We start from the raw sequence: 25,397 nt of genomic DNA on the forward strand, positions 1-25,397 counted from the left end.
CTATGGACAAGGAAGTTAGCATGTTAGACAGACTATTTCCTCCTGACACTGAGTACGGATTCTCTAAAGAATTTTTTTTTAATCTTCTCTTTCTTTAAAACTCCAGGAATTTTTTTTATCATTATACATGAATACACAAACACATATATGATTATGGTAGGATAATAGAGAGCCATGGGTGTTGGATTAAGACTCTGGAGACCAGAGTTCAAATCCTCGCTGGGCCTTGGAAACTGGTGACCTTGGGCAAATCACACTCTCTCAGCCTCAGGGGAAGGCAAAGACAATCCTTTTCTGAACAAATCCTGCCGAGAAAACCCTGTGACTAGTTTGCCATAAGTTGGAAAGGTGCACTGAACTCTATAGACTCTGGAGAGCAGGGTTCGAATCCCGACTCAACCGTGGAAACCCACTGGCAGGGTGCGGTTTTGTGGGTGTAGTGGTTTTAATGTTTGTAATTTTATATTGTTTTTATTAGGTGATTTTTTTTTAAAAAAAACTGGTTTACTGTAATACGTTTTTAGAAATTTTTTATTTGTGAGCTGCCTTGGGTCCCTCTCGGGGAGAAAGGTGGGGCAGAAATCAATTAAACAAATAAATCAATAAAATGGAGGACATTCCAAGAAAACAGAGGACATTCCAAAACAAAAGCAAAGGGGGAAAAACACTCATGAATGCTTCTTTGCCATACTCAGAATGGAGGGCATTTTGGAGAGAAGGTTGAAAGGTTGAACATGTCCTGGGAAAGGAGGGTGTTTGCTCACTCTACCCACTGGGTGATCTTGCCAAAAAAAGTCACACTCTCTCAGCCTCAGAGGCTGGCAATGGCCAAAAAAACCCTCTCTGAACAAATCTTGCCAAGAAAACCCAGGTCTCCAGAAATCACCCAACACACAAAGTGTCCAAAAATGTCCAAAAAGCCTTTCTTTTTGGGCAGCTCAGTAGGATGCCATTCCCTACTAGCATCCCTTTGTCAACGATTTGCATCCGCACTGCAGAAATAACCCGGTTTGAGACCACTTGAACTTCCCTGGCTCAAGGCTATAGGAAATCTGTGAACTGAAGATCTTGAAGGGCACTAAAGATTTCTTTAAAAAGGTCTCACAAAACCTAGATCTCCCTAGAACTTGAGCCAGGGCAGTTAAAGCGGTGTCAAAGTGGCAAAGCAGCCCTTGGGGTTTTCTGAGCAAGCTGAGGCTGAGAGAGTGTGACTTGGGTGTGCAGGATTCGAACCCAGAGCCCACTCAAACCACTGAGCCAAAGCATGCAAAAACTCTTCTGCAGCTGAGTCCAGCAGCAACTCCTCCTCAGCTTGCCAAGGCGGGGCTGGAAGAGAGCTTACATAACAACAACAGGCTTCTTGAGAGAATGGATTACTTTACTCCTGTCGACCAGCCCTGCAGTACTGGTGCTTCAGGTTTTCAGGGCTTTGCCTGTTAGGGATCGGACTCCAACAGCCATGGCCAAGTATGTGGAGCTCTACACCAAAGCCAAGATGCCCATTCTGGGGCTGGGCACCTGGAAGGTAAGCCCTGGCATGGAGGGGGATGATGGGTTTGGGTTCAGATCTGGTTGACCAGATGCCTTCAACACAAAGGAGGACAAGGCATTGCAAAGTGGAGGACAGGATATGCCATTAAGGTTTGGCATATTAACATATGAAGCATGAAACAGTGCTCTAGATTATTAGAAGAGAAGAGAAATTGCAGAGAAATACATGGGCGGAGGAAAGAAAGACATGCAATGATTTCAGATGGATTGTCATTATTAAAGAAAATATAAGCATAAGAAGAGAGAGATTGAACAAAGGTACAAGTAAAGGTAAGGGTGGCTAAGGGGGAAAAGAATGCATACTTTATATTTTGGGGGGAGAACTCAAATGACATGATGTAAAATAAGATTATAAGGATTAAGATGTGAAAAAAGAAGAATGTACAGTTTTGATGTTGAATTTAAAATGAATAAAGATTTAAACAGATTAAAAAGAAGAAGAAGAAGAGGGCTTTCCTGGAAAAAGAATGGAGGACATGCCCAAATCAACCCTTGGTTGTTGTTGCTGTTTACCTTCAGGCCATCCTAAGGCAAACCTGTCATAGGGTTTCTCTTGGCAAGATTTCTTCAGAAAGGGTTTGCCATGGCAGCCCTCTGAGGCTGAGAGAGTGTGACTCGCCCAAGGTCACCTGGTGGGTGTCCATTGCCAAACCGGGATTCAAACTCTGGTCTCCTAGCCCAGTGCCCAAACCATTGCACCACGCTGGCTCTCAGATAAAAGCTAACAATACTCATATAGAAATGTAAAATTCATGCTTCTTAGGCTGGCTCAAAAATAGAGGACCTTTTGGAAGAAGGTGGAAATGTAGGATATGTCCTGGGAAAGGAGGATGGCTGGTCACCCTGGCTGCATGCCAGCTTGGCTCTGCTGCATCTCCCATCTCTTCGCCTGCCAACTTCTCTGCCTTTCCATTATGCCTAACCCTGCCTAACCCTGTCCCTTCATTGTTCCAAAAGCTTTCAGCAACAAACTGTGGATCTGTGCCAACTGCTTGCCTTTTTTTTTACTTCGAAACTACTTTTGCTCTTCTCCCCCCATTGCCCTTTAAGACTTTGTCCTCCACCTGCAATACAAGCTTAACCATAGTAGTCTTCCTGAGAGGGTAGCTGTACATGTTCCAACAAGATTAAAAATTTCTGGTTGCTGATTTGGAGCTTCATTCAGACATCAGTTTTTATTTTAGCACAACTAGGTGAATAATCTCACTCACACATTCTACTCAGACTCCTAGATCCCTTTCACACGTACTGTTGTCAAGCCAGGTGTCCCTCATCCTATATCTCTGCATTTCATTTTTTATACCTAAGTGTATAAATATAGTTCAGTTGATGAAGCAGATGTGTTCTTTATTTACATTTCTCCTGGTTGAAAATCATTTTGGAGTTTATCACACTGGGGCTAATTTCAGCATTAAAGAGAGATCGCATGCAATTCCGCAAACAAAGTAATAACGGAAATGCATTGTCGCTGAAATCCCAAAAGTAAAAAAATGTGCACTAATGCTTCTTTGTGACCACTTTAATGGCGGGTTTTGTGTGATGTCATGTGAAATCTTTTTGCATAATTATACAACTTTTCCGTGATATTCATGGGATAAACTCTTTTGTTAATTTTGGGCCAGCTTTCTAATCTATTAAAATCATTTTGCAGAGGATTATAATTCAATATGACTATAATAAATTAGAAAACTGGGAAAAGCAGGGAAGAAACGGGTTTTCCAAAAAGAAAACGGGAAATAATCCACTTTGGGAAAAACAGCTTCTACAGGGGATTTGCCCTGGATTGGGCATGCAAACCCCTGATCCGGGTGTGTTAAAACCAGCGCCAGTGGAAACTTCCCACTTTTAATATGGGTTACAATTCAGTGCTAAAGGTAGTCTGAATGGCCCTTATGTTGCATAGATTGTTGGTGGTGGGGAAGTTCTGTCACTATGCACCTTGATTTCAGTCAAGCATTGCAGCTTTTCCTGTTCCACATCAGGCTGCAAAATGTCTTTGTCTAACCTTGAATAAATAGTAAGGAGTCCTGTAAGAAGGCTCTCTTGCTGTGAAGCTAGGGATGCCATATCCCGCCTGTAGGCGGGGCAATCCCGCTTTTGGGGGTCCTGGCCCGGGCCTGGTCCGGTTTCCAGCCAAAAGGGGGGACTGCCCCGCCCGCGGCCACCCACCTCCTCCTCCTTCTCCGCCTCCTCTGCCCCCACGCGCGCCGGCCATTCACTTCTGCCTCCTCCGCCTCCGCCTTTCTAGCCCCACACGCAAGCAGGGGCGAATGTGCGCTGCCGCTGGCTGGGGCCAAGACAAGCGCCCAGCGTGCAAGGCGGAGGCGGAAGAGGAGGTGGGTGGCTGCCTATCTGCTTCTGGTGCACGTGGACGTGGAGCGCGCCAAGGCAGGCGGAGGCAGAGGAGGAGGAGGAGGAGGGGCCTGCCTGCCTTGGCGCGTTCCCGTCCACGCACACCGGAAGCAGGCAGGCAGCCACCCACCTCCTCTTCTGCCTCCACCTCGCGTGCGACTGCGCTGGGCGCTTGTCTTGGCCCCGGCCAGCAGCAGCACACACTCGCCCCTGCTTGCGCGCGGGGCTAGAAAGGCGGAGGAGGAGGAGGCGGAGGTGGCCTGCCTGCCTCTGCCGCTGGAGTGGGGCAGAGGGGGAGCGCGCAAGGCCGGAGGAGGAGGAGGAGGAGGGAGGAAGAGGAAGAAGAGGAGGAGGAGGAGGAGGAAGGAGAAGGGATGAAGGAGGAGGAAGAAGAGGAGGAGGGAGGAGGAGGGATGAAGGAGGAAGAGGAGGAGGAGGAGGAAGGAGGAAGGAGGAGGGATGAAGGAGGGATGAAGGAGGAAGAAGAGGAGGAGGAAGGATGAAGGAGGAGGAAGAAGAGGAGGAGGGAGGAGGAGGGATGAAGGAGGAAGAAGAGGAAGAGGGAGGAAGGAGGAAGAAGAATTCCTCCTTCCTCCCTCTCCTTCCATTTGCACAGGTTTGCTTTGTTTTAACAATGATACTGGTGGTGGTGGTGGTGGTGGTGGTGGTATTGATATCAGCAAGCCTCTGAAGTGATTTTTACAAACTCATGCGCAGTGAAGAAAAAGCAAAGTCCCTTGACCAAGTACACACTTCGGAGAAGTATAGTTGGTGCGAGACACATGAAACCGAGGGCAAATCACTTCTTGTTAAACCACCTTGACATATTCAGTATGCATAGCTATGTGAATCCATGTTCAGTGTGAAACCCAAAGAGTTTGGTTATGCAATAAGCCTCTGAAATATGCAAGAGATTACCATGTTAAGTAAAGCCATGTTCAGTGCCCAAATGTGCTGTCGTGTTGTAGAGAAATCAGTCAAGATCAGCCATTTGTTATGAATGGCTTAATTGACTCTTACCAACCAAACCAACACTTGGCCAATTTGATTGACAATGAACTAAGCAAGTCCATTCCTTTTATATACAGAGATAAACAAGTAACCAATGCAGGATAATTGATTAATCATAGCATGGCTGGTTAACCATCTGTGCCTGACTTTTGGGTTTGTGTACTTAGTAATAGTTAACTTTATAGTTTCCTGAGGGGAAGAGTAAGATTTAACCTTTATGTCTATCTAGCAGGAGATTCTTCCTTTTGATCTGATAGACGAAGGGCTCCACATATTTTCAAGGGTGCGCAGCAAGATCTTTCAGCACATAGGAAGAATCTCTCAGCACGTACAGGACAAATTCCTTACATCGTGTGTTTTGGGATGGGGAGGGGGATGGTTTGGCCAGAAAGGGAAGTACATTTGTGCTATCTGTCTAGGAATAATGCCCAAATGTCCTCCATTTTGATCATACCTAAGAAACATGCATTTATATTAACATTTTTTAAAAAAACCATCCAATGTTTTCGCGTGTCCTCCATTTAAAAAAAATTGTACTACATTTGAAAATTTTGTCCTATACTTGTCCTACATTTGTCCCGGTTTGGAGGTCCTGACTTATGGCAACCCTATGTGAAGCCCACATATTCTATATAAGATTTCCAGCTTCTAATTCTTCTGTTTAATAAATATTTCAGTTCTGACTTCTGAAAGTTGATCGTATCTGGAGATCCTTAATCACGGACAAAAATACCTTGGACAAAATAAATTCCAAGTGGAATATGTAACAAAAATGTTTCAATTTATCTTTACCTAGCAAATGGCTGCTGTTCAGATCTACTACCAGTCATGGTCTCATAGTATATAAACTGAGAAGAGCAAAACACTCCATATCTCCCATATTGTCTTTCTTCTCCAACTTACACTGTACATTCTTTACTCACATAGTAGATAAGTGTGAATTGCTTCCTGCGGTCGATACAAATGAATTGATTGCATTTGGACAGTTACTTTCTATGCAACAAGATGTGAAACCATGGTTTGAAGCTGTACTATGGATTTTGTTAGGTTTTATATTGATTTTGATTACTAGAGTTCCTTCACTTCAACATTCTTTGTGTTTACAAGGGGACAAGAGGGTCACTTTGATACTTCCCCATGCACAACCTCTGGGAGCAGGATGTTTGGCATGATAAGCTGAATAGTTTTACACCATTTAAAATGAGGGTTCATGGAATGAGTTAACAAAGTTTCTTAAAGACTATGTTTTTCAGTCTCCACCAGGACAAGTGAAAGAGGCTGTGAAAAAGGCCATTGATGTGGGATATCGCCATTTTGACTGTGCCTATGTGTACCACAATGAAAATGAAGTTGGCAGGGGAATCCAAGAGAAAATCAAGGAAGGGGTTGTGAAGCGTGAGGATCTTTTTGTTGTCAGCAAGGTATTTATATTTTCATTTATTATTAGAATCATAGAATCTTCCCCTTCACTTGTTATAAAATTGCCTATGAAGGTCTTCAAAGTAGATTATAACAAGTTTTATGTGAATCTAAATGCTTCTCAAATGATAGTCCTACCTGACTGCATCCAGGGATACAAACATAGAATATGAAATGAACATCAACAGAGAGAAAGAGGTGCACAAAGCTATAATAAAACTGTACTAAACCAAGTTCCAGGTGAGTTTCAGATGAACTTGTCCTTGAAAAAGATGTACTGCAATCAACAGGATTTATTAAGTCTTGTTGATTTCAGAGGGTCTGCTGTAAGCATGACAATCTGGAGCTCAGTCAGACTGATTTTAAACAGAATTTTAAAAAAAAGTCAACACAATTTGGAGGCCACAGAATACTTGGCAGAAATAAATGTAAATGGCTGAAATTCTGAGATGAGTTAACCTGACGAACTGTCTTGGAGAAAGCATCCTCTCCAGCAGGGCCACTACTGAAAAGGTCCTGTTGGTAGAAGTGGCACAGAAAGAAGCCGTTTCCTGATCTTAAGGAAGAGGAACCAGGACATGTCTTTGAGGCAATGCTTGAGAAGCAGGCAAGCAGATGTGGTAGTAGGAAAATCTGGTTTGGGACATGATCAAACTGCTTCTCATTATAGTAATGCAGTAATTTCATCCTAAAATTGGGCTGTGTCTACACTGTAGAAATAATGCAGTTTGGCACCACTTTAAGTGCTATAGCTCCATCCTGTGGAATCCTGGGATTTGTAGTTTTACAAGATCTTTAGTCCTCTCTGCCAAAGAGTGCTGGTGCCTCACAAAATCTTTGCTGAATCCTGTACTTTTCTGGTCTCTAAACTGGCATACTTTATGAACTAAATGTCAGAACCTTCCCTGCAGTCTTCAGATTGTTCGAGAAATTGGAAACATTCCTGTTTATGTAACATCTTTTATAAGAGGAGGCATCAAGGAATAGATTTCATTTGGTGAGTTACCTTCTCTCCCTTCTTGCAGCTTTGGAGCACATTCCATGAGAAAGCCCTGGTGAAGGGTGCCTGTAAGGAAACTCTTGCATCCCTGAAATTGGATTACCTAGACCTGTACATAATTCACTGGCCTATAGGATTCAAGGTACCGGTATTCTGAATTAACCTCTCTTTTTTGGATGAACCTTGCAAAATCCTTGGCCCATTTTGTGCACGGATTTGACATCTAAAATCTCTATCTTTCTCCCTTTCCTGAATGGCAGGGAGTTTGACTGGATAGTCTTTGAGGTCCTCTCCAACTAGAGGATTCTATGATTATATCATAGAATCCTATAGGGAGTCCTGGTGACACAGTGGTTCAATGTTGGTACTGTAGCCACAACATAATGAGTTCAATCCCATAGGGCTTCAGGTTGACTCAGCCTTCTATCCATTCGCAGGTTTGTAAAATCACTACCCAGCTTGTTGGGGGCAATTGGCTAAAACATTGCAAACCACTCAGAGAGTGCTTAGTCCACTATGAAGCGGTATAGAAATGTAAAGTGCTATTGCTAAGTGCTTGCTATTATGTCATGATATTACCTAGAGTGGGATGGAGGATCGTTGACCTTCTAGTTCAGGAATGGGAATCATGCAGCAACTCCCACCATTCCTTTTCATTGATTGTGTTGGTTAGCTACTGGGAGGGCTGCATGATACCCACCTCGGATCATGCCTATTGTTGGCTATTAACATAACCAACAATAGGCATGAAAATGATATTCAGTCAATCAGTATCAGTCACAATCAGTATCTGAAATTGATTTGTTCACATGGCCTTGAGTCTGGCATTCAGAATCTGAAATACCAGTGTGGGGCAGGTAGCAGTCATGAGCATGTTATACATATCTCAATGTGGAATACTATGGCATGTTTACAAGACATATTTACAGTTGAAAAATAAGTTCATCTAGACTTTACTTCTGATTGCCTTCTGCTGTGATAATCTTCAGAAAAATGTTAATAGAATGGAGTAGCTCCCAAGTCCGTCAAATGACATAGCAGATGAAGACTTTGGCCTGTTACAAACGGGCTAGAAAGTACGCGCGGAACGCGTACTAGGGTTAGAAAGGGGCGGTGCTTCCGCACCCCCGTAACCCTAGTGCGCGCTCTGCGTGCACAAAATGGCAGCGGCCGTTCTACACGGCCGCCGCCATGGCCGCCCCGCCTCTATACAGGGCAGAGATACAGGGCAGAGCAGACGTGACATCCTCGCTCCACACCAGGGCGCTTAGCACGCCCTTAGTGTGGAGCAGGAAGGAGCTCTGTTTCGGAGCTCCTTCCTGGTTTGGTCCGCTGGGCGCAGCCTTCACACAGCTGCACCCAGCGGCCCCTTTCTCCTCCTCCCCGCCGCCGCGGGGCGTCCTTGGGGCTTGAAGCCCCAAGGACACCCCTTTCCAGGCTGCGGGGAAGGGGCCTTTTGCCGCTTCCCCGCAGCCTGAAAAGCGGCGGATCAGGGCCTCAGCGGCTGCCGCTCTGGACACTGAGGCCCCAATACCCCGGGGAAAGGGGCGGGTGCAGCCCGCCCCAAACAGGCGGTCTGTAACCCGCCTTAATCTAAGGCACCTCTCAGGGTTCATACATTACCAGCTTTAATTCCAAGCACACTCTATTAAAGTATATTGGACAGCAAAGCAGAGAAAGACCAATTGTCTGACTTCTTGTAAATCAACTTCATATATTTGAAAGAAAACCCTCTTGCATTCTTGCTTTGTACTGGCAGGCTGGAGATGATCTGTTTCCTACCGATGAAAAAGGTGTGATCATAACCAGTAATACAAATCTTCTAGATACCTGGGAGGTATGTTTTGCAGTCAAAGGTTTCTATTTGTTCTGCATGCAGTACCATGGTTTTATTTTATACTGTGCATGTATTCATTGGAAATGTTTGCATTTGCTGAAATTGTTTGTATGCTTCCCTCTTTTCCCTCCCGTAACTTAAACTTAAGATTTATTATGAAACTGGCTTTGTTATATTAGCTTCTAAATACCACATTAAGATTCCACTTGACTCTTTTAGAATATTTTGAAATATATGTGGAGCAAATGTAATATGAACTTCCCTGTGCCAGAAGACAAAGAGAAGGAAAGTCAGATTAAAATACTTCTGCATGCATCTTTCTTCCTCTCCCTGTTCAGAGGAGCTGATTGATTATCCCATGTGTGAAAAGATTTTGTTATTGATGGTCAGTTCTTTTCTTCAAAATTCTTTTAAATGTTCCTTTCATCTACTCTTCTTGCTTCATTTGTGGGGGGAGTTTTCCACGTTTATGGAGGGGAGAGAGAGAGAGTCTTTTAGGGATATACACACATTTCTATATATAATCATAACTTTATAATTTAGTCCAAAATAGAAGAAAAGAAATTTCACTTTAACACTAGGAAGAACTTTTTTATTTTAAGAGCTGTTAGTGAAATAGACTGCTTTGGAGAACTTTAAACAGAGGTTGGGTGAGCATTTTTCAGGAGTGTTTTAGTTAGGTATTGCTGCATGGCAAGGGTTTGGACAAAATGGCCCTGCATTCCATTCCAGCTCTAAGATTCTATGGTTCTATGGAATACATTGTGTTCTCAATGTAGAGGTGAGCAGGAGTCCGCCATCTTGTACCTTCCACATTCTTTGTACTATAATCCCCTTCAGCCCCAACCAGCATAAAATGGTTGGTGAATGTGGGAGTTACAATCCAAAACATCTAGAGGATGAAGAGGTCTGCCCTGGAGTAAGGGAAGCTCAAATAGCAGGAAAATCACAACTGGAACCTATTGTAGATATGACATGACCAGCTCATAGGGTATGTTCATACTACTGCTATTTAACATGCCAGAAGCCAAACCACATCCTAACAGCACAGCTTTGGTGCCAGGAATTAAGTTCTTCATATTTTTTCATACCTCCTCTGAAGTTCTTTGGTGGAAAACCAGTTGCCATGACTTTGAGAGAGGGCTAGGAAAGTATCAATAATTCACACATCCAGTAGCATACATAATAGTCTAGTGACACTCAAAAAAGACCATACACACTCATGCAAAAAGGACCATACACACTCACACAATAAAACCATTCTTTCATGTACCAGTGTGGAATGTAGATGACTTAAATTATTGTGTGAATGTTTCCCTTTGTTAAAGGCTACACAGAGAGAAGGTTTGGAGTTAAACTAACGCATGGGGGAAAGACTGGAAGCCCAATTCTTCCATGAATTTATTTTAAGTATGGGGAAACTCTAGAAGTAAAAAAACACAAACCTGTAGTTTCATCATGTGGATGTGTCTTCAAACATTTTCTCAAGATCATCTTCCTTCAGAGGGAAATATAACATGTCACAGATAAGGATAAGATATGGGGGATTTTATGTGTTACACACACACACACACAATCTTCCAGAGTAATATAAGACTGTGCCATGTGATAATATTTGGTTTTTGGTGTGGTTTTAGGCAATGGAAGAGCTGGTGGATGCTGGGTTAGTAAAAGCTATTGGAGTTTCCAATTTCAACCATGAACAAATTGAGAAAATCCTGAACAAGCCTGGGTTGAAATACAAGCCTGCAAATAACCAGGTAAGAGGCCTATTCATATAAACTGGAGGCCGTTGGGGGACTGTGAAGGGGAAATCATTTTGCAATACAAGAAAGTTCTCGTTGTTGTTGTGTGCCTCCAATTTATAACAACCCTATCCTGGGCTTTTCTTAGCAAGCTTTATTCAGAGGAAGTTTGCCATTGCTAATATGAGGCAGAGAGATTATGGCTTGCTTAAAGTTACCCAGAGGGCTTCTATGTCTGAACAGGGATTTGAACCCTGGTCTCTTCAGATCACTACCCCATGCTGGACATTTGGGATTGAAACTGCTGTTAGTTTTAATGCTGCAGTTAGTCAAAAGGAAGTACATGTCCCATAGAATACATTCAAATGCATAACCATTTTGCTTTTGATCACTACACTGTTTCAACTCCATAATTGTTTTAAATATTACAAAATTCTCTGCAGTTCTTACTTGCTTATTTTATTATTGTTAAACCATTTTTTAAAAAACAAAACACTAACCCTTGTGGATACTAGGATGGGATACAAATATGTTCGCTGCCCTTACATCCAGAAGGAAGGTTGGGTTTTGTTTGTTTTTTAGCTTACTTACGTAGTTTGTTTCTGGGGCCACAAACAGTTCAGCAAATGACCAAACAAACTGCTTTGTTTCTCTCCTGCCCCTTCTGTCATTAACTTTTAGCTACTTTAGGTAGCTGAAAAATGCAAGCCAGGACTGGGAAATGGAACGTCATGATAAGTCTCATTTTACCCAAACCAGAGCTCATATAGTAACAAGGTTACATATAGGTTTCTCTTTCCTATCTCAGATATGAGGGTCTGAAGGTCCTTTTCCATCTGTCAGCTACCCTGTATTTATTTGGAGTTCCCTACAGTCCACCTTCTTGCCACCTGAGCTTCCTGTTCATGAATAATTCATTGTCCAAATAGGCAGGATTACATCAACACTATCTTTAAGCATCACTTAAGCATTGGAATTTCAGGAGATTTATAATCGGAGAATAAAGCAGAGTTCTATTTATTATCTATTGCCTATGCTCCTGTAGTCAGTGGCAGAATGACTATATCAGTGCTGAGAACTGTCGGGGTCCTCCAGATGTTTTAGCAATGCCATAACCATTTGGCATCTGGCCATGGATACGTAGCCGGATGTTTCTCTGATCCTGCCCATTCCCCACAGCCTTTAGAATGGGCTACAGAAGGGGAAAGAATACCAGCCCCCAAAAGTACATGTGCAGGTATAAGGGAGAATTTTTGCATGCATATGCCATTAACAAGATAGCAATCATGAAATTGATATCCATCTACCTGAGATAGCTTTTATAAAACATGCAACAGGCTTGTTGACACCCTACAGCCAGGGGTTCACCAGATCCCATTCCAGACACATCATGAAAGCAACCATTCTCAGATTTGGCTTTCTACCAGAATATTTCCCAATTTTGCTATAGAATTTTTACCAGGATCTCCTGTTCTGGCTCTATGCCTTCAAACATGACTCAGGTGATTCTATTCATGAGTCACACCTGCTTGTGTTCATGCTTTTTTCTATATCTTTCTGGCCTGTTCATGTTCTACATTACCTTTATCTTCTTTACACTTAACTGGCTAAACTCCTCTATATTAATATCAAATACTCACTAGCAAAGAATAATTGTTTTAACCCTTGCTAAAGTTCAACATTCATTGAACCAGTGAACATATACATTTATCTTAACCCTTTTTATTACTAATCACCAACTCCAAGGCCTGAAATTGGCAAAATACATAATGAAAATAACACCTCGGACTCTTATGATGTAGTTGGTCAAGGAGCAAGCAGGGGAAATGTGATCTGCTCAATGGCTAGGGTTGCTAGGCTGACAGTAGTGGACACAGTCAGCACAGCCTTCATTGCATTTTGAAAACCAGATTCCCTAGTGATGGGCCTCTCTAGGGCAAGCAGCCCACACATGTGACTTTTGTCTCTTGCATTGTGCGTTGGCAAGGGAGGATGCTCAATCTGGAAAAGCCACAGCAATGTTTGTTACTTTTGATTTTAAAATTAACAGGGAACCCATTTCTTAAAAATTCAAAAACATAGCTGTGTTAGTCTGTAAAATCGGTACACAGAGATCTTGAAGTTCATAGAATCATAGAATAATATAGTTGGAAGAGACTACAAGGGCCATCCAGTCCAACCCCCTGCCATGCAGGAACTCTCAATCAAAGCATCCCCAACAGATGGGCATCAAGCCTCTGTTTAAAGACCTCCAAGGAGGGAGACTCCGCTACACTTTAAGGGAGTTTGTTCCACTGTGGAACAGCCCTTACTGTCAGGAAGTTCCTCCTGTGTTGAACTGGAATCTCTTTTCCTGTAGCTTGTGTCCATTGCTCCGTGTCCTGTTCTCTGGAGCAGCAGAAAACAAGCTTGCTCCCTCCTCAATATGACATCCCTTCAAATATTTAAAGAGGGCTATCATATCACCTCTTAACCTTCTCTTCTCCAGGCTAAACATCCCCAGCTCCCTAAGTCGTTCTTCACAGGGCATGGTTTCCAGGCCCCTCACCATGTTCGTAGCCCTCCTTTGGACACGCTCTAGTTTCTCAATGTCCTTTTTGAATTGTGGTGCCCAGAACTGGACACAATATTCCAGGTGGGGCCTGACCAAAGCAGAATAGAGTGGCACTATTACTTCCCTAGATCTAGACACTATACTTCTGTTGATGCAGCCTAATATCACATTGGCCTTGTTAGCTGCCGCATCACACTGTTGACTCATGTTCAACCTGTGGTCTATTAGGACTCCCAGATCCCTTTCACATGTAGTTTCATTCAGCCAGGTGTCGTCCATCCTATATCTGTGCATTTCATTTTTCCACCCTAAGTGCAGTACCTTACATTTCTCCATGTTGAAATTCATTTTGTTAATTTGTTAATTCTTTTCAGACTAACAAAGAAACTGGTAGCACGAGCATTTTCAGACAAAAGCTGAAATGCTACCATTTTTTTTCTTTGAGGGGCTGTATAGATCGGCTTGATGCACTGGCATGGGGGCAGCATGGGGGCATGGTGTTTGGATGACGCACACCCGAACACCGTGCCCATGCTAGAATTATGCCATCCACCTGACTGCACAGTGGGCAGCGTCACAGCACTCCTTTGGTGTGCCGTTTATACACCACACGCCAAAAGGAGCACCAAAACGTGCTTCCATGGTTGCAAGGGCGCCTTTTTGCTGGCTCAAAAAAGAGTGGCATTTTGCTGTTTCTTTTAGAGCCAGCAAAGTGCTGGATCAGGGCTGCATCGTGCAGTTGCCATGGCCCTGATCCACCACTGGAAGGGGCAGTGTGCCACCGCCCCTTTGGGGCCATCTGTTTAGGCCTTCAGTCTCAAAGCTATTTTAAGATCTCATTTTTAAAAAAAATGGCATTAGCATCTTCAGAATGGTGATGTGCTCCCCGTTCCAGCAGTCTCCACGAAAAAGCATCTGATCTAGACATGTGATTATGAATGGGTTACTACTTTGCTTGTAATGCCTGGTGATAAATACCAAATTTGACAACAGACAAAATGTTTTTATTAATTGTTTGTCCACTTAGTTTCCTTTTTGTAAAGTGCATAATTTGACAGCAAAAAAAAAAAAAAAAATGGAAACTAAAGAAAAGAGGAAGCAAGCTGACTAAATTTATTCCTCATACTCCCCATATGAAACATTACATGTCTCAGCCTGAATAGCTGGAGGCATATCTTTTGGTTTCTATGTACTGAATATCCCTTATCTGGAATTCCAAAATCCAAAATTATGAAAAATATCCAAAATTATGAAAAATATTAGGTATAAAATTACCTTCAGTCTATGTTTATGAGATGTGTAGGAAACATAAATGAATTTCATGTTTAGACTTGAGTCTCATCACCAAGATCTCATTATGTATACGTAGATATTCCAAAATCTGAAAAAAAAATCCAAACCACATCTTTGCGGCATTTCAGATAAGGGAGACTCAATCTGTAATTGAAACAGCAATGAAAAATCCAAAGAAATTTAACAAAATACCTGGGTTTGGGCACAGTATGAAACATGTATCAAGCTGTTGCTGTTTCTACAGAACACTGTTGAGGCTGACTGCCTCTTTCATCCAGTTTGGAGGATAGCCTCCTTTTGATCGCCCGTGTTGGGCAAGAATCCATCCCATTGAGCCATTCTCCTATTTTGGTGGAGCCTCTAGACTGTTACATGCAGTTATAGCTGGTTTAATTCATCTAGGCCAAGTGACTTTTGAACAGACAATACAGAGTGCAGATCCTGTTCCTTTATTAGCAGCTGCCATTAATATCACAGGGAATTTGGGTAATTTAGTGGCAATCCTGAGACTTGCTGAAAGCACATTGTTCACCACTTCCTTTCTCAATTTTTTTCATTTGACCTGAGGAACAACCCCTAAGATGATTGAAACTTTTATATTTTTCTCCCAAATCCTAGAGCATCTGCCAATAGATCTGTCCTAGAGCAATTCCTGCTATAAACACATGATGTGATACTGACCTTTCAATCTGAAATCAAATTCTGGAATATTAGTAAGAAATAAATGCTGAAAGTGAATAAATGAAGAAATAAACTGATAGTTGCAAATCTTTTGCAGATTGAATGCCACCCATATCTTTCTCAGGAAAAGTTGATTAATTACTGCCAGTCCAAAGGGATCACTATCACAGCATACAGCCCCTTTGCATCTCCCGACAGACCATGGTAAGAAAAACTGGTCATCCTTCTCTCTTTAGTGCTTGGTGAAATGTGTCCTGGGTTCAGAGCTCCTTAACACACTGGATTGGGGAATTGGGTAATAAAAGGAGATTAAGGCATGAATTAATATGAAGAATTTGCCAGGCACTTTACAGACAGATCCAGACTCAGATCCACTCTGACTTGGATACTGTAGTTGAGAAAGATCCAGCGGACAGATCACTTGTACTGTATTACTGGATACTTTTCCATTTGTGTAACCTGTGATCCTTTGAAAAGTGAGAACCACTCACTCACATCATGGATCCTTGCCTCTCCTGCCTTCTTAAAGCAGCTAGAGGGGAACTGCTTGAGTGGGTAAGGAGAGTAGCAGATCTCTCACTGCAGCAAGAGAAACTGTTTAGAAACACTGCAAATCTCTCACTGCAGCAAGAGAAACTGTTTAGAAACATTGTGAGTCCAAAATGCAGGGGGCAGAATGCTGACCAAGGCCAGTTATAGGCAGCACATAAGCCCCTTATTAAAACAACTTCACTGGCTATTGGTTTGTTTCTGGGCACAATTCAGAGAGCTGGTCACGATGGATAAGGTGCAATACAGCTTAGGTCCAGACTGTTTGAAAGGCTTTCTCTTGGTCCTGCCACCATCACAGGCTCACTTGGTGACAGTATTGGCTGGTTTAAATCAAGTTGTGAGTTTTGTTCTCCACTGTATCTGGTCAGCTTAGCAATATGGCACCTTTATAATGGAATTCTAACTTTTCAAAGCATTTTGCATTCATTTTCTGCCCCATATAGCAGGTGTGGAAAACACCCTGGGCCACATGCGTCCAGGATGTACATGTTTTGTTCTCCATTATATCTATTCAGCCTAGCAATTTGGCATCTATTGCCTTTATCTTACATACAATTTCCGTAATTTCATGTGTGTAATGCTGGCTTTTGCTGCTCATGTTTCCCAGGGCCAAGCCAGACGATCCGTCTCTCCTGGATGATCCTAAGATCAAAGAAATTGCTGTTAAGCACAATAAAACTGTAGCACAGGTAGGTAAGGGTTTGGGTGAACGTAATTGGAGAAGATACTGGAGAAAACAGAACAAGATTTCATAATTGAACAGAAAGCAGGCATGAGAAGCAAAAATTGTTGCAGTTGAAATACATTTTCTGTGGATGTTTTTACCAAGAAAAAAATTAAAACAAATATAATAAATATTGAAAAATATTACGGTAAAATGTTTTTTTTAAAAAAAATTAAGAATGTGCAGCAAAAACCCCTCTTTCTTTTTGGAAAGAAAAAATAAAATGTCTTAATAGCTCAATTTAGTATATCCACTGCTGCTCCCAGACTTTGTTTGTTCAAAAATGAACAAACAAAGGTGCCACTTCAAATTTTAGTCAGTGTGTATACTGGTGTGTACCCACAGAGGAGAGATGAATAAAAGTAGGGATGCCATAACCCGGCAGCCCCCGGGAGAAACCCGCTTTTGGAGGGCCCCTCCCGGTCCCGGTCCGGCCCCCAGCCCGGGGCCCGCGCGGCGCCTCCCCACCTTCCCCCGCCTCCCTGCGCGGCCGCGCCACCCACCACCACCTACTCCGAGAAGGAGGGAAGCCCCTGGCGATCGCCAGCGGCTCCTCACCCTCTTTCCCGGCCTCCGAGGAGACCGAGAAGGAGGGGAGGCCCTGGCGATCGCCAAAGGCCCAGAGCCCTCCTTCCCGGCCTCCAAGGAGACCGAGAAGGAGGGGAGGCTCTGACGATCGCCAGCGGCTCCTCGCCCTCTTTCCTGGCCTCCGAGGAGACCGATGCCTCTGCAGAGGCTGGGAAGGAGCGTGTGGGGCCGCCAGAGATTTAATTTTGAAATGTAGGACACGTTTTTTTAAAATTGAGCCTCCATTTAAGAAAAAAGTGTCCTACATTTCATAATTTTGTCCTACATTTCCCCCGGTTTCGAGGTCCTGATTTATGGCAACCCTAAATAAAAGAGAGGCAAGACTGAGAAAGGACCACAGTTTATCCTAGATAATCTGCTGAACGCAGGTTCAGGCCCTGGCATGTTCAGTTAAAACGAGTAGTAGGTGATCAATGATGAGCAAGACTGAGGCTTTTTATCTGACCTGCAATGTAGCCGTTTCCTATTGTTTTCTATTTTACTTGTCCAGAAAAGCTAAAAAGTAAGACAAGTCAGGTATCTGGAGTAAAAAGGCTTTAATTCATCTGTGAAAGTGAGGCTGCTAAATGCATATCAAAAGCGCAAAGCAAGCAGCCCAGATTAAGGGGAGTAGTTATCTTCTATACTCTAGTTACATTATTACATCATCCTTTGTCCTCAATAATGCAAATTCTGCCATTCTATCAGTTGCTAAAAGCGAGATTATCTTGTACAGACCATTCTAGTAGATATTTGTGTGTGTGATCACCTCGCTGGCCCCCAATTCCTGCTCCTGCACATCCTAGACATTACACATACACACACACTCAAGGCTGCAAGATTGACTCAGCAATGCCTGCATTTTACTCTCTCTGCTCTAGGACTCTACCCATCACCATGGGCTTTATCACACACAGTTTTTATTTCACTGGGAGGGAAGTGCCATCTGAGATGATGATTGCACGATGCCACTTCCATCCCTGTCCCGTCCCCATCCTTTCTCATTCACAGGGGAAACCTAAACAAAAATACATCAGTGATTCACAGGGGAAACCCATGAATGAGCTACCATTCCTGGGGCATTCGCACAATTGGTGGTCACATGGTCCCAATGTCCCCTCCTCCCCCTCGCTATTTTTTTTTTTTAAATCCCTTGGGCTTTTATGCAATTCTGCAACTTTATGCAATTCTGGAGCTCTGAAGCCTCAAAGGTTTTTTTAAAAAAACATTGAAATCTTGAATTGGAGCTGCAGAGCTCTGAAATTGTGCTATAAAGTTGGGGGGAAGGGGGAATTAAAAAATTAAAAATAGCATACCAGAGAGGAAGGGAGGGCAGAGTTAAGGGACAAGACAGGAAGGCAGCGTGATAGGAGCAGCAGTCCTCAGTTGCACAAAAGACAAACAATGTGATGATGGCTGCAATCAAGGCGGTGGTTGCCATTTTACTTTTTTACCATGATTGCAGTGAGAAAGGGACTGGTGTAATAAAGCCCCATATCTGTTGTTGTTGTTGTTGTTGTTGTTATGTGCTTTCAAGTCATATCCAACTTATAGCAACCCTATCACAGGGTTTTCGTGGCAAGGTTTGATCAGAGGAGGATTGTCTTTTCCTTCCTCTGAAACTGAGAGTGTGACTTGCCCAGGATCAGCCAGTGAGTTTCCATGGCTAAGTTGGGATTCGAATCTCGGTCTCCAGTCATAGTCTAACATTCAAATCAGTGCACCACACTGCAAATTTCTAAATCCTTCCTTTGGGAGAGAAGATGTATGTTTTACAAGCCTCTCTTCTGCTTGTTTTAATTATTGTTTAGGTATATACATCACAATAGTTCTAGGAACAGTTCAGCCCTGCCTTAATAAAACAGGTTATGCAAAGGTTTTGAGCAGCAAGTCTAACCTAACCTGGAGCCAAATCTCATCCTCTTCAGGCCCCAATGTGGCCCTCCATATTTCTCCTGGTGGCTGTGCCTCTTTTCTCATGACATTACTGTTCGGTGACGTCCCAATTTTCTAAAAGTATGAAATACCACAAATTTAAACTATCTTGTTATTCTGGGTCCCACTATTCTGCCTTTGACACCATACAATGTGGAAAGGCAATCTCTTGAGAACTTCTCTGAAGCTGAATTCAGCTTTTAGATGGAAAAGGGTTAAACAGTCTTGATATAGATTTTTGGAATAGGAGATTTATCTTTGCTTGTGTCACCCTGGCTTTTAGGTCCTACTCCGATTTCAAATTCAAAGAAATGTGGTTGTGATTCCCAAATCTGTCACTGCTTCACGAATTGAGGAAAACTTCAAGGTAAGAGAATGTGTTTTCTATATTCCCCAACCTTGCCTGCTCATGATATCCTGCATTAAAAGTCCAGTTATCCTTCTCCATGCTTGCTGAGGATAATGGATGTTATCATCTAACACAACTTAACTTAGAAGCTAGGAAGCTTCCTAACCCAATAGGGAACATGTCCTTGCCCCTTGTCAAGTCATCCTTGTCTGTTCTCTACCCCAAAAGTAGAGTTTTCCAACCAGAGTAGAAACAGTTGATGAATTACTCATAGGTGGTGGTGGTAGCCACTTTTAAGTTTATATTCTGGCTTTGAGAACACTTAAAACCAAAATAGTTAAAATTCAAAGTATACAACAATTAAAAAGGAAATTAAGCACTCATAAAATTAAAAACAGTTAAAAACAACCACTTAAGAACAACAACACCACAAATAAAAGTCCAGCACATGATACAAGATCTGTTTCCCATTTAAAAAATAATAGTTTTCAAAGGCCTACTGGAATAAAAAGGTCTTACTTGATTGCTTTATTAATTTGATCTCCTTTAATTAGTACTAGAAATATTATTCAGGCCTCTTGTTTGCTTCCTCTTCCTGAAACAGCTTTGTCAGCCTAAGCTGGGTGAAATATGAAAACTTGGAAGAAGGACAGGAGATACTTATAAACTTAGTTTGGAGGAATCCGAAAATTTTCCAGAATTCTCCTCTCCTGTCCCCAGTCTCCCTCCCTCTTTTCTCTCCCTCTGTCTGTGTCTCTCTGTGTTTCTGTTTGTTGAGTTGGAGAGATATCCATCAACCTTGCAATATATGCAACCATCTGTAAGATGGAGGAGAGAAAAGTGGAAAACTCAGTGAGGAGAAACTTTAACTTCTTTATAAATTTTGGGGGCAACGGAACAAGTCAATGTCCCTCCTGATGCCACTGAAATTATTGGTTTGCTGAAGAAGAGTAATCTCTATGGAAAGCCCTACCCCACTAATTCCTTGCTTTCAACAGGCAGAGAGGAGAAATTTAAGCATGCTGGGGTGTGTGCAGTAAATGGGGAGAACTATGTGGACACACATGTGCAGTTCCTCCACCTAGGCCCAAATTATATGAAATTAAAAAGGTACTATGTATGACACATTCTGTGCAGAACTCAAAGCTTTGCAAGATAAGGACCATGACTACCATCTGCCAGGTTTTGCTGCGGTGCTCACTTGTCAGTAATACATCAAGAACAATTTTGCTTTCCAGATACATAGTTCAAGTGTAATATGGTGTGAATTTGGTGGAAACTTCCTGAATTGCTGTGTGTCAGTGTAATGTGGTGTGAATTTGATAGAAACTTCCTGAATTTCTGCTTAACTAGAGAAGGAGACAAAATGTAAAAAAGGAGCTTATCACTTGACTGTTAAAACCGGCTTACCTCTATCCGGTTTAAAGCTTAATTCAGGTGGCACCCTGATCTTATCAGAAGGTTTTTGCCACCAAATTTGCCACCCAAATACAGCCCAGGCCTATCCCTGCTTCCAGGAGTGCTCCGTGTGTCTCTTTTTGGATCCGGGAGTTTTCTGACTCAAGAAAATGTCTGGTGGAGCACTCCTGGAAGGGGGGATGGAGCTGGACTGTATTCGGGTGGCACATTTGGCAGCAAAAATCTTCTGATAAGATCAGGATGCCGCCCAATTAAGCTTTAAACTGGATAATGGTAAGCCAGTTTTAATAGCCAAGCGATAAGATCCACATCAGCCCTCCACATTTGTGGCTTTGACTTTTGAGGATTTGATTATTCGTAGATTTGGTTAATATGTTCTCTCTAGGAATCTCTAGGTCCTCCAATGTGACTGCCAGAAGTTGGCTATAGAGTGACGATGGAGGACGTAGAGATTCCTAGGGAAAACACTTCTCTAGGCATTTGTAGGTCCTCCAGTGTGAATCTGTGGTCAATGTCCAGTGGATGTTGACCATAGACTTACACTGGAAAACCAATAGTATTTTTTTATTTGCATTTTTCTCATTTTCATGGGAGTCTTGCATCCTAACCTCAGTGAATGTGGAGGACACACTGTATATGCGTGTCAATTCTCCACGTAGGTGTTCCCAGATAGAATTGTTGTGTTTAATTTTGTTCTTTTACAGAGGACAATTTTTGCTAGTACAGATTTTCATCATTGGCACATTTCAGTTTCCTGTCTCTTTTTTATTTATTCATTGGATTTGATTTCTATCCCCCTCCCTTTCTATCAAAGCAGGACACAAAGTGGCTTACAATACAAATAAAAAACAAAATAGTTAAAACAGTGTGTGGTTGTACCTCCACAACAAAAGTTAATATTAGACAGTCAATCCAATTAAAACATTACTTTTAAATATTAATTTAAAACAATAAGACATAAAACATGTGTTACATATTGAAACTTATTCAACAAGGGAGTTATATGCTCCTTATAACCAGACCTGTTTGCAGTCAGGCTGCAGCATTTTGGACCTGCTGAATTTACCCAACCAGTTTCCAAAGGCACCCTCACGTAGTATGTAGTATGCATTACAGTAATTCAAATAGGAGGTACTCAAGGCATGTGTTACCATTGCTAGATCTGACAACTACAGAGGCACTTTGGTTTTAATTGTGCAAACACACTCTGGCTACTGCTTGCAAGCTGGGCCTCCAGGCTGAGTCTGGGAATACACCCAGGTTAAGAACCTGAGATGTCAAAAGGAGTGTTACCCCATCCACCAAAGTCTGAATGGCTCCTGATTTACAAGGAGCATTTGTCTCATCTGGATAAAGCTTCAGTTTGTTTCAACCCATTCTTTATAACAGATGCTCATTTAGTATTGTTAACAACTTCCTTGGAATTCCATGGAAAGGGGAGATAGATTTGAGTGTCATGGGCATACCAGTCACACACCGAACTCCAAATCTCCAGACACCCTCTCCCAGCAGTTTCATGCATATATTAAACAGCATGAGAGACCAAGCTGAGCCCTGAGGGACAGCATAGACCAATGGCCAGGAGGTCAGAAAGGAGTGCCCCAGCGCTACCTTCTGAGTGCACCTCTCCAAGAAGTCCCATCCCAGAGAGGCAGTCCAAAAAGATCAATTGTTATAAGGCCTCTGAAAGACCCAATAGACCAGAGACCAAGGTCCAAAACACACAGCAGAAATAATCCAGTTTGAGATTGCTTTAAATATCATTGCTCAATGCTAGGGAATTCTGAGAAATGTAGTTTTGTGAGATGTTTAGCCTTCTCTGTCAGAGAGCTCTGGTGCCACAACAAACTACAATTCGCAGGATTCCCTAGCACTGAGGCAGGGCAGTTAGAGCAGTCTCAAACTGGATTATTTCTGCAGTGTATTTTGAGTCTCCCCATCCAGTTCCCAGCATAGGCTCTCCATCAAAATAATCAAAACCATCTCCATCCTATAATCAGACTTGAAGTCACATTCACATGAGGCAGAGGTTGAAAGGAAGTGACCTTACAACCCTCAAAACAGGAGTCAAGCCTGACCACCAAAAATCAGAGCTGGATAATCACTTTTATTAGTAACCACCAAAGTGATACAAAAGTAGTGCATAAGTGACACAAGCTTTCAAGTTCTCTAGAACTTTTCCTCGGACTTAATTGTACAAAAATTAGGGGAACAAGAAAAAGTAAAATGTTAAAAAAGTGGCTTGGTGAACTGACTATTCTGTATCTCTTTACTAATCGTCTGGCAGCTACAATCTTTGTGGGAAAATGAAGTGTTTTCAATTTTTCACCTTGTTGAAAGCAGTTATGTATTTCTCTTCATCTTCATCAAGTATAAGGTTTTCTAATAGGCCAAACAAAATCTCGCACCATGTTTATAACACTTCAATGGTATTAATAAAAGGAAATACTTTATTTTACTTTATTACTTTTTTACTTATGAATTTCCTGGCTTCTTTGTGTTTTATCACCTTAACACATGAACCTGGGCCATTCATTGTCTCCCACTTGACCTACTTCACAAATTTTTTGGGAGAATAAACTGGAATAACTTCTATTTATTCTGCATTGATCTCTTTGGGGAAAGGAGCAGGATGGAGATGTACTAAATACATGCAATAAATTGTTGTACCTCTGCAATTCTTGTGAATTTTGGGGCTCTTTTTTAACATTTGGAAACTTTTCTCTCTCTGCCAGGTGTTTGACTTTGAGTTGTCTAAACAAGAAATGAAAACCATCCTCAGTTTCAACAAGAACTGGAGAGCATGTACAATACATGTGTAAGTAACAGTTTTTGAAAAACATTTAAAAGTACAGCAACAACAACTTTAGAGTCAGAAATACATTACCAAGATCAATATAGCATAGTTTGGTAATGCTTAGTTCAGTAACTGGTTGGATGGATTAAAATTTCTTTCATAGAATCATAGATTCATGATTTCAGAATGGTAGTTGCCTGGGCATGGGCAGCTTAAATAAAATACTTTTACTGTATTACAAATAGTGATTATGGTTATACCATTCATAAACCAAAGTTTACTGGGAAGTTAAATATAAGTTATAAAATGAAATAAAGCAATGATAAAATAGCCCAGGATAAAATAGTGCAAAGTAAAATCTGCAACAGGGGTAAAACAGGGATCATAAATGGAGTGTGAATCTTGCTTCTGATTAATCATTTGTCTCTTTAGGTGCACCAGTCTCAAGGATTATCCTTTCCATGCTGAATATTAAAGTCTGGTTGTCCTGAAAGTCTTCAAACCACAGAGTCGACTGCTTCTGCTCTGGGCATTAAAAAAAGCTGTCCTCTCCGTCTAACACCTTTGAACTTTTTCTAGCCTAGATTCAGTATGTTCTTAGTACCAATCACTTTAAAAACATCTATAATTCTCTGATTTTTTAAAAATCATTTTTTCTCTTCTTCCAATGGAATTGTTTCTAATAAAATATGTAGTTGCTGTAATAGTTCTGTTTTTATTGTTATCAGGGGGAAAAACATTTTGTTATACAGTATTTCAGAAATCAAAATGTTTGTTTTAAAACATATCTGAGAAGATATCCAAATGCAGAAAGTTTACTTTGCTCATGTTAGCATAATACAGCACAGAAGGACACAGCTGAAACTTGTAGTATCTACTTTGTATTTTTTACTGGAACACCAGGAACCACCAGCCATAGTCAGGATGCAAAATGCTGTATGTAAAAAGGAGGAGAGTCAGTTATCTACTCTCTATGTATCCTGCATAGCATATCAGTGCTAATATTTCTCTAGATCTGGTGTTCTAACATTGTTTTGAAACTGTTCAGCAGAACTGTATAAAGATAATCAGAGGTAACTAATTGCTTAGCCAGGTGAGCTGCATAAAGGCCTTATGAAAGGCAAGTACTTCACCAGGTGGGAATGTATCTGTACTACACAGCTAACATCAGTTTCATGCCACTCTAACTGTATTGGCTTGATCCCATGCACCAGTGTTAAATTATTTAACAAAATAGTTTGTTATTGTGACATCAGTAAGCCATGTTCCAAGGGAGACTATCATTAAATACCAATGCAACCCACTTGGTGACCTTGGGCAAGTCACACCCTCTCAGCCTCATAGGATGCAATGGCAAATCCCCTCTAAACAAACTTGCCAAGCCACTTGCCAAGAAAACCCCATGATAGGGAAATAAGCTGGAAATGACTTAAGGCACACAACAACAGCAACAACAACAAGTAAAAAAACTATGGCCCTTGTGTTTTGAACGTAAGCTTCTCAAAGGCAACAGAATGCTGTTTTTTCTGAACCAGCAAGTGTCTTGTAACATTAAAGCAAGTATTGCTGGATGCAAAGAGGTAAATCAATTCCCAAAACCTTTCATATGTA

The 25,397-nt window shown here is 41.9% G+C and overlaps 1 protein-coding gene across 1 annotated transcript; it reads left to right on the top strand.

Moving 5' to 3' along the window:
• Positions 1-1,333: 1,333 nt before the first annotated feature.
• On the top strand, positions 1,334-24,490 carry LOC121930487 (aldo-keto reductase family 1 member B1-like). The gene is made up of 10 exons (XM_042466879.1): positions 1,334-1,525; positions 6,168-6,335; positions 7,359-7,475; positions 9,093-9,170; positions 10,808-10,930; positions 15,541-15,647; positions 16,603-16,684; positions 19,505-19,588; positions 23,725-23,807; positions 24,219-24,490. Exons 1-10 carry the CDS (start codon positions 1,460-1,462, stop codon positions 24,259-24,261), a joined length of 951 nt encoding a protein of 316 aa, XP_042322813.1. The 5' UTR covers positions 1,334-1,459; the 3' UTR covers positions 24,262-24,490.
• Positions 24,491-25,397: the final 907 nt, after the last annotated feature.

This window comes from Sceloporus undulatus, chromosome 5, assembly GCF_019175285.1.
Source record: "Sceloporus undulatus isolate JIND9_A2432 ecotype Alabama chromosome 5, SceUnd_v1.1, whole genome shotgun sequence".
In the NCBI taxonomy this organism is placed as follows: domain Eukaryota; kingdom Metazoa; phylum Chordata; class Lepidosauria; order Squamata; family Phrynosomatidae; genus Sceloporus; species Sceloporus undulatus.

Coding starts and splice junctions, on each gene's coding strand:
- LOC121930487 (XM_042466879.1), top strand. CDS start 1,460: ATGGCCAAGTATGTGGAGCTCTACACCAAAGCCAAGATGCCCATTCTG. Junction 19,589..23,724: donor GAATTGAGGAAAACTTCAAG/GTAAGAGAATGT, acceptor TCTCTCTGCCAG/GTGTTTGACTTTGAGTTGTC. Junction 23,808..24,218: donor AGAGCATGTACAATACATGT/GTAAGTAACAGT, acceptor TTGTCTCTTTAG/GTGCACCAGTCTCAAGGATT.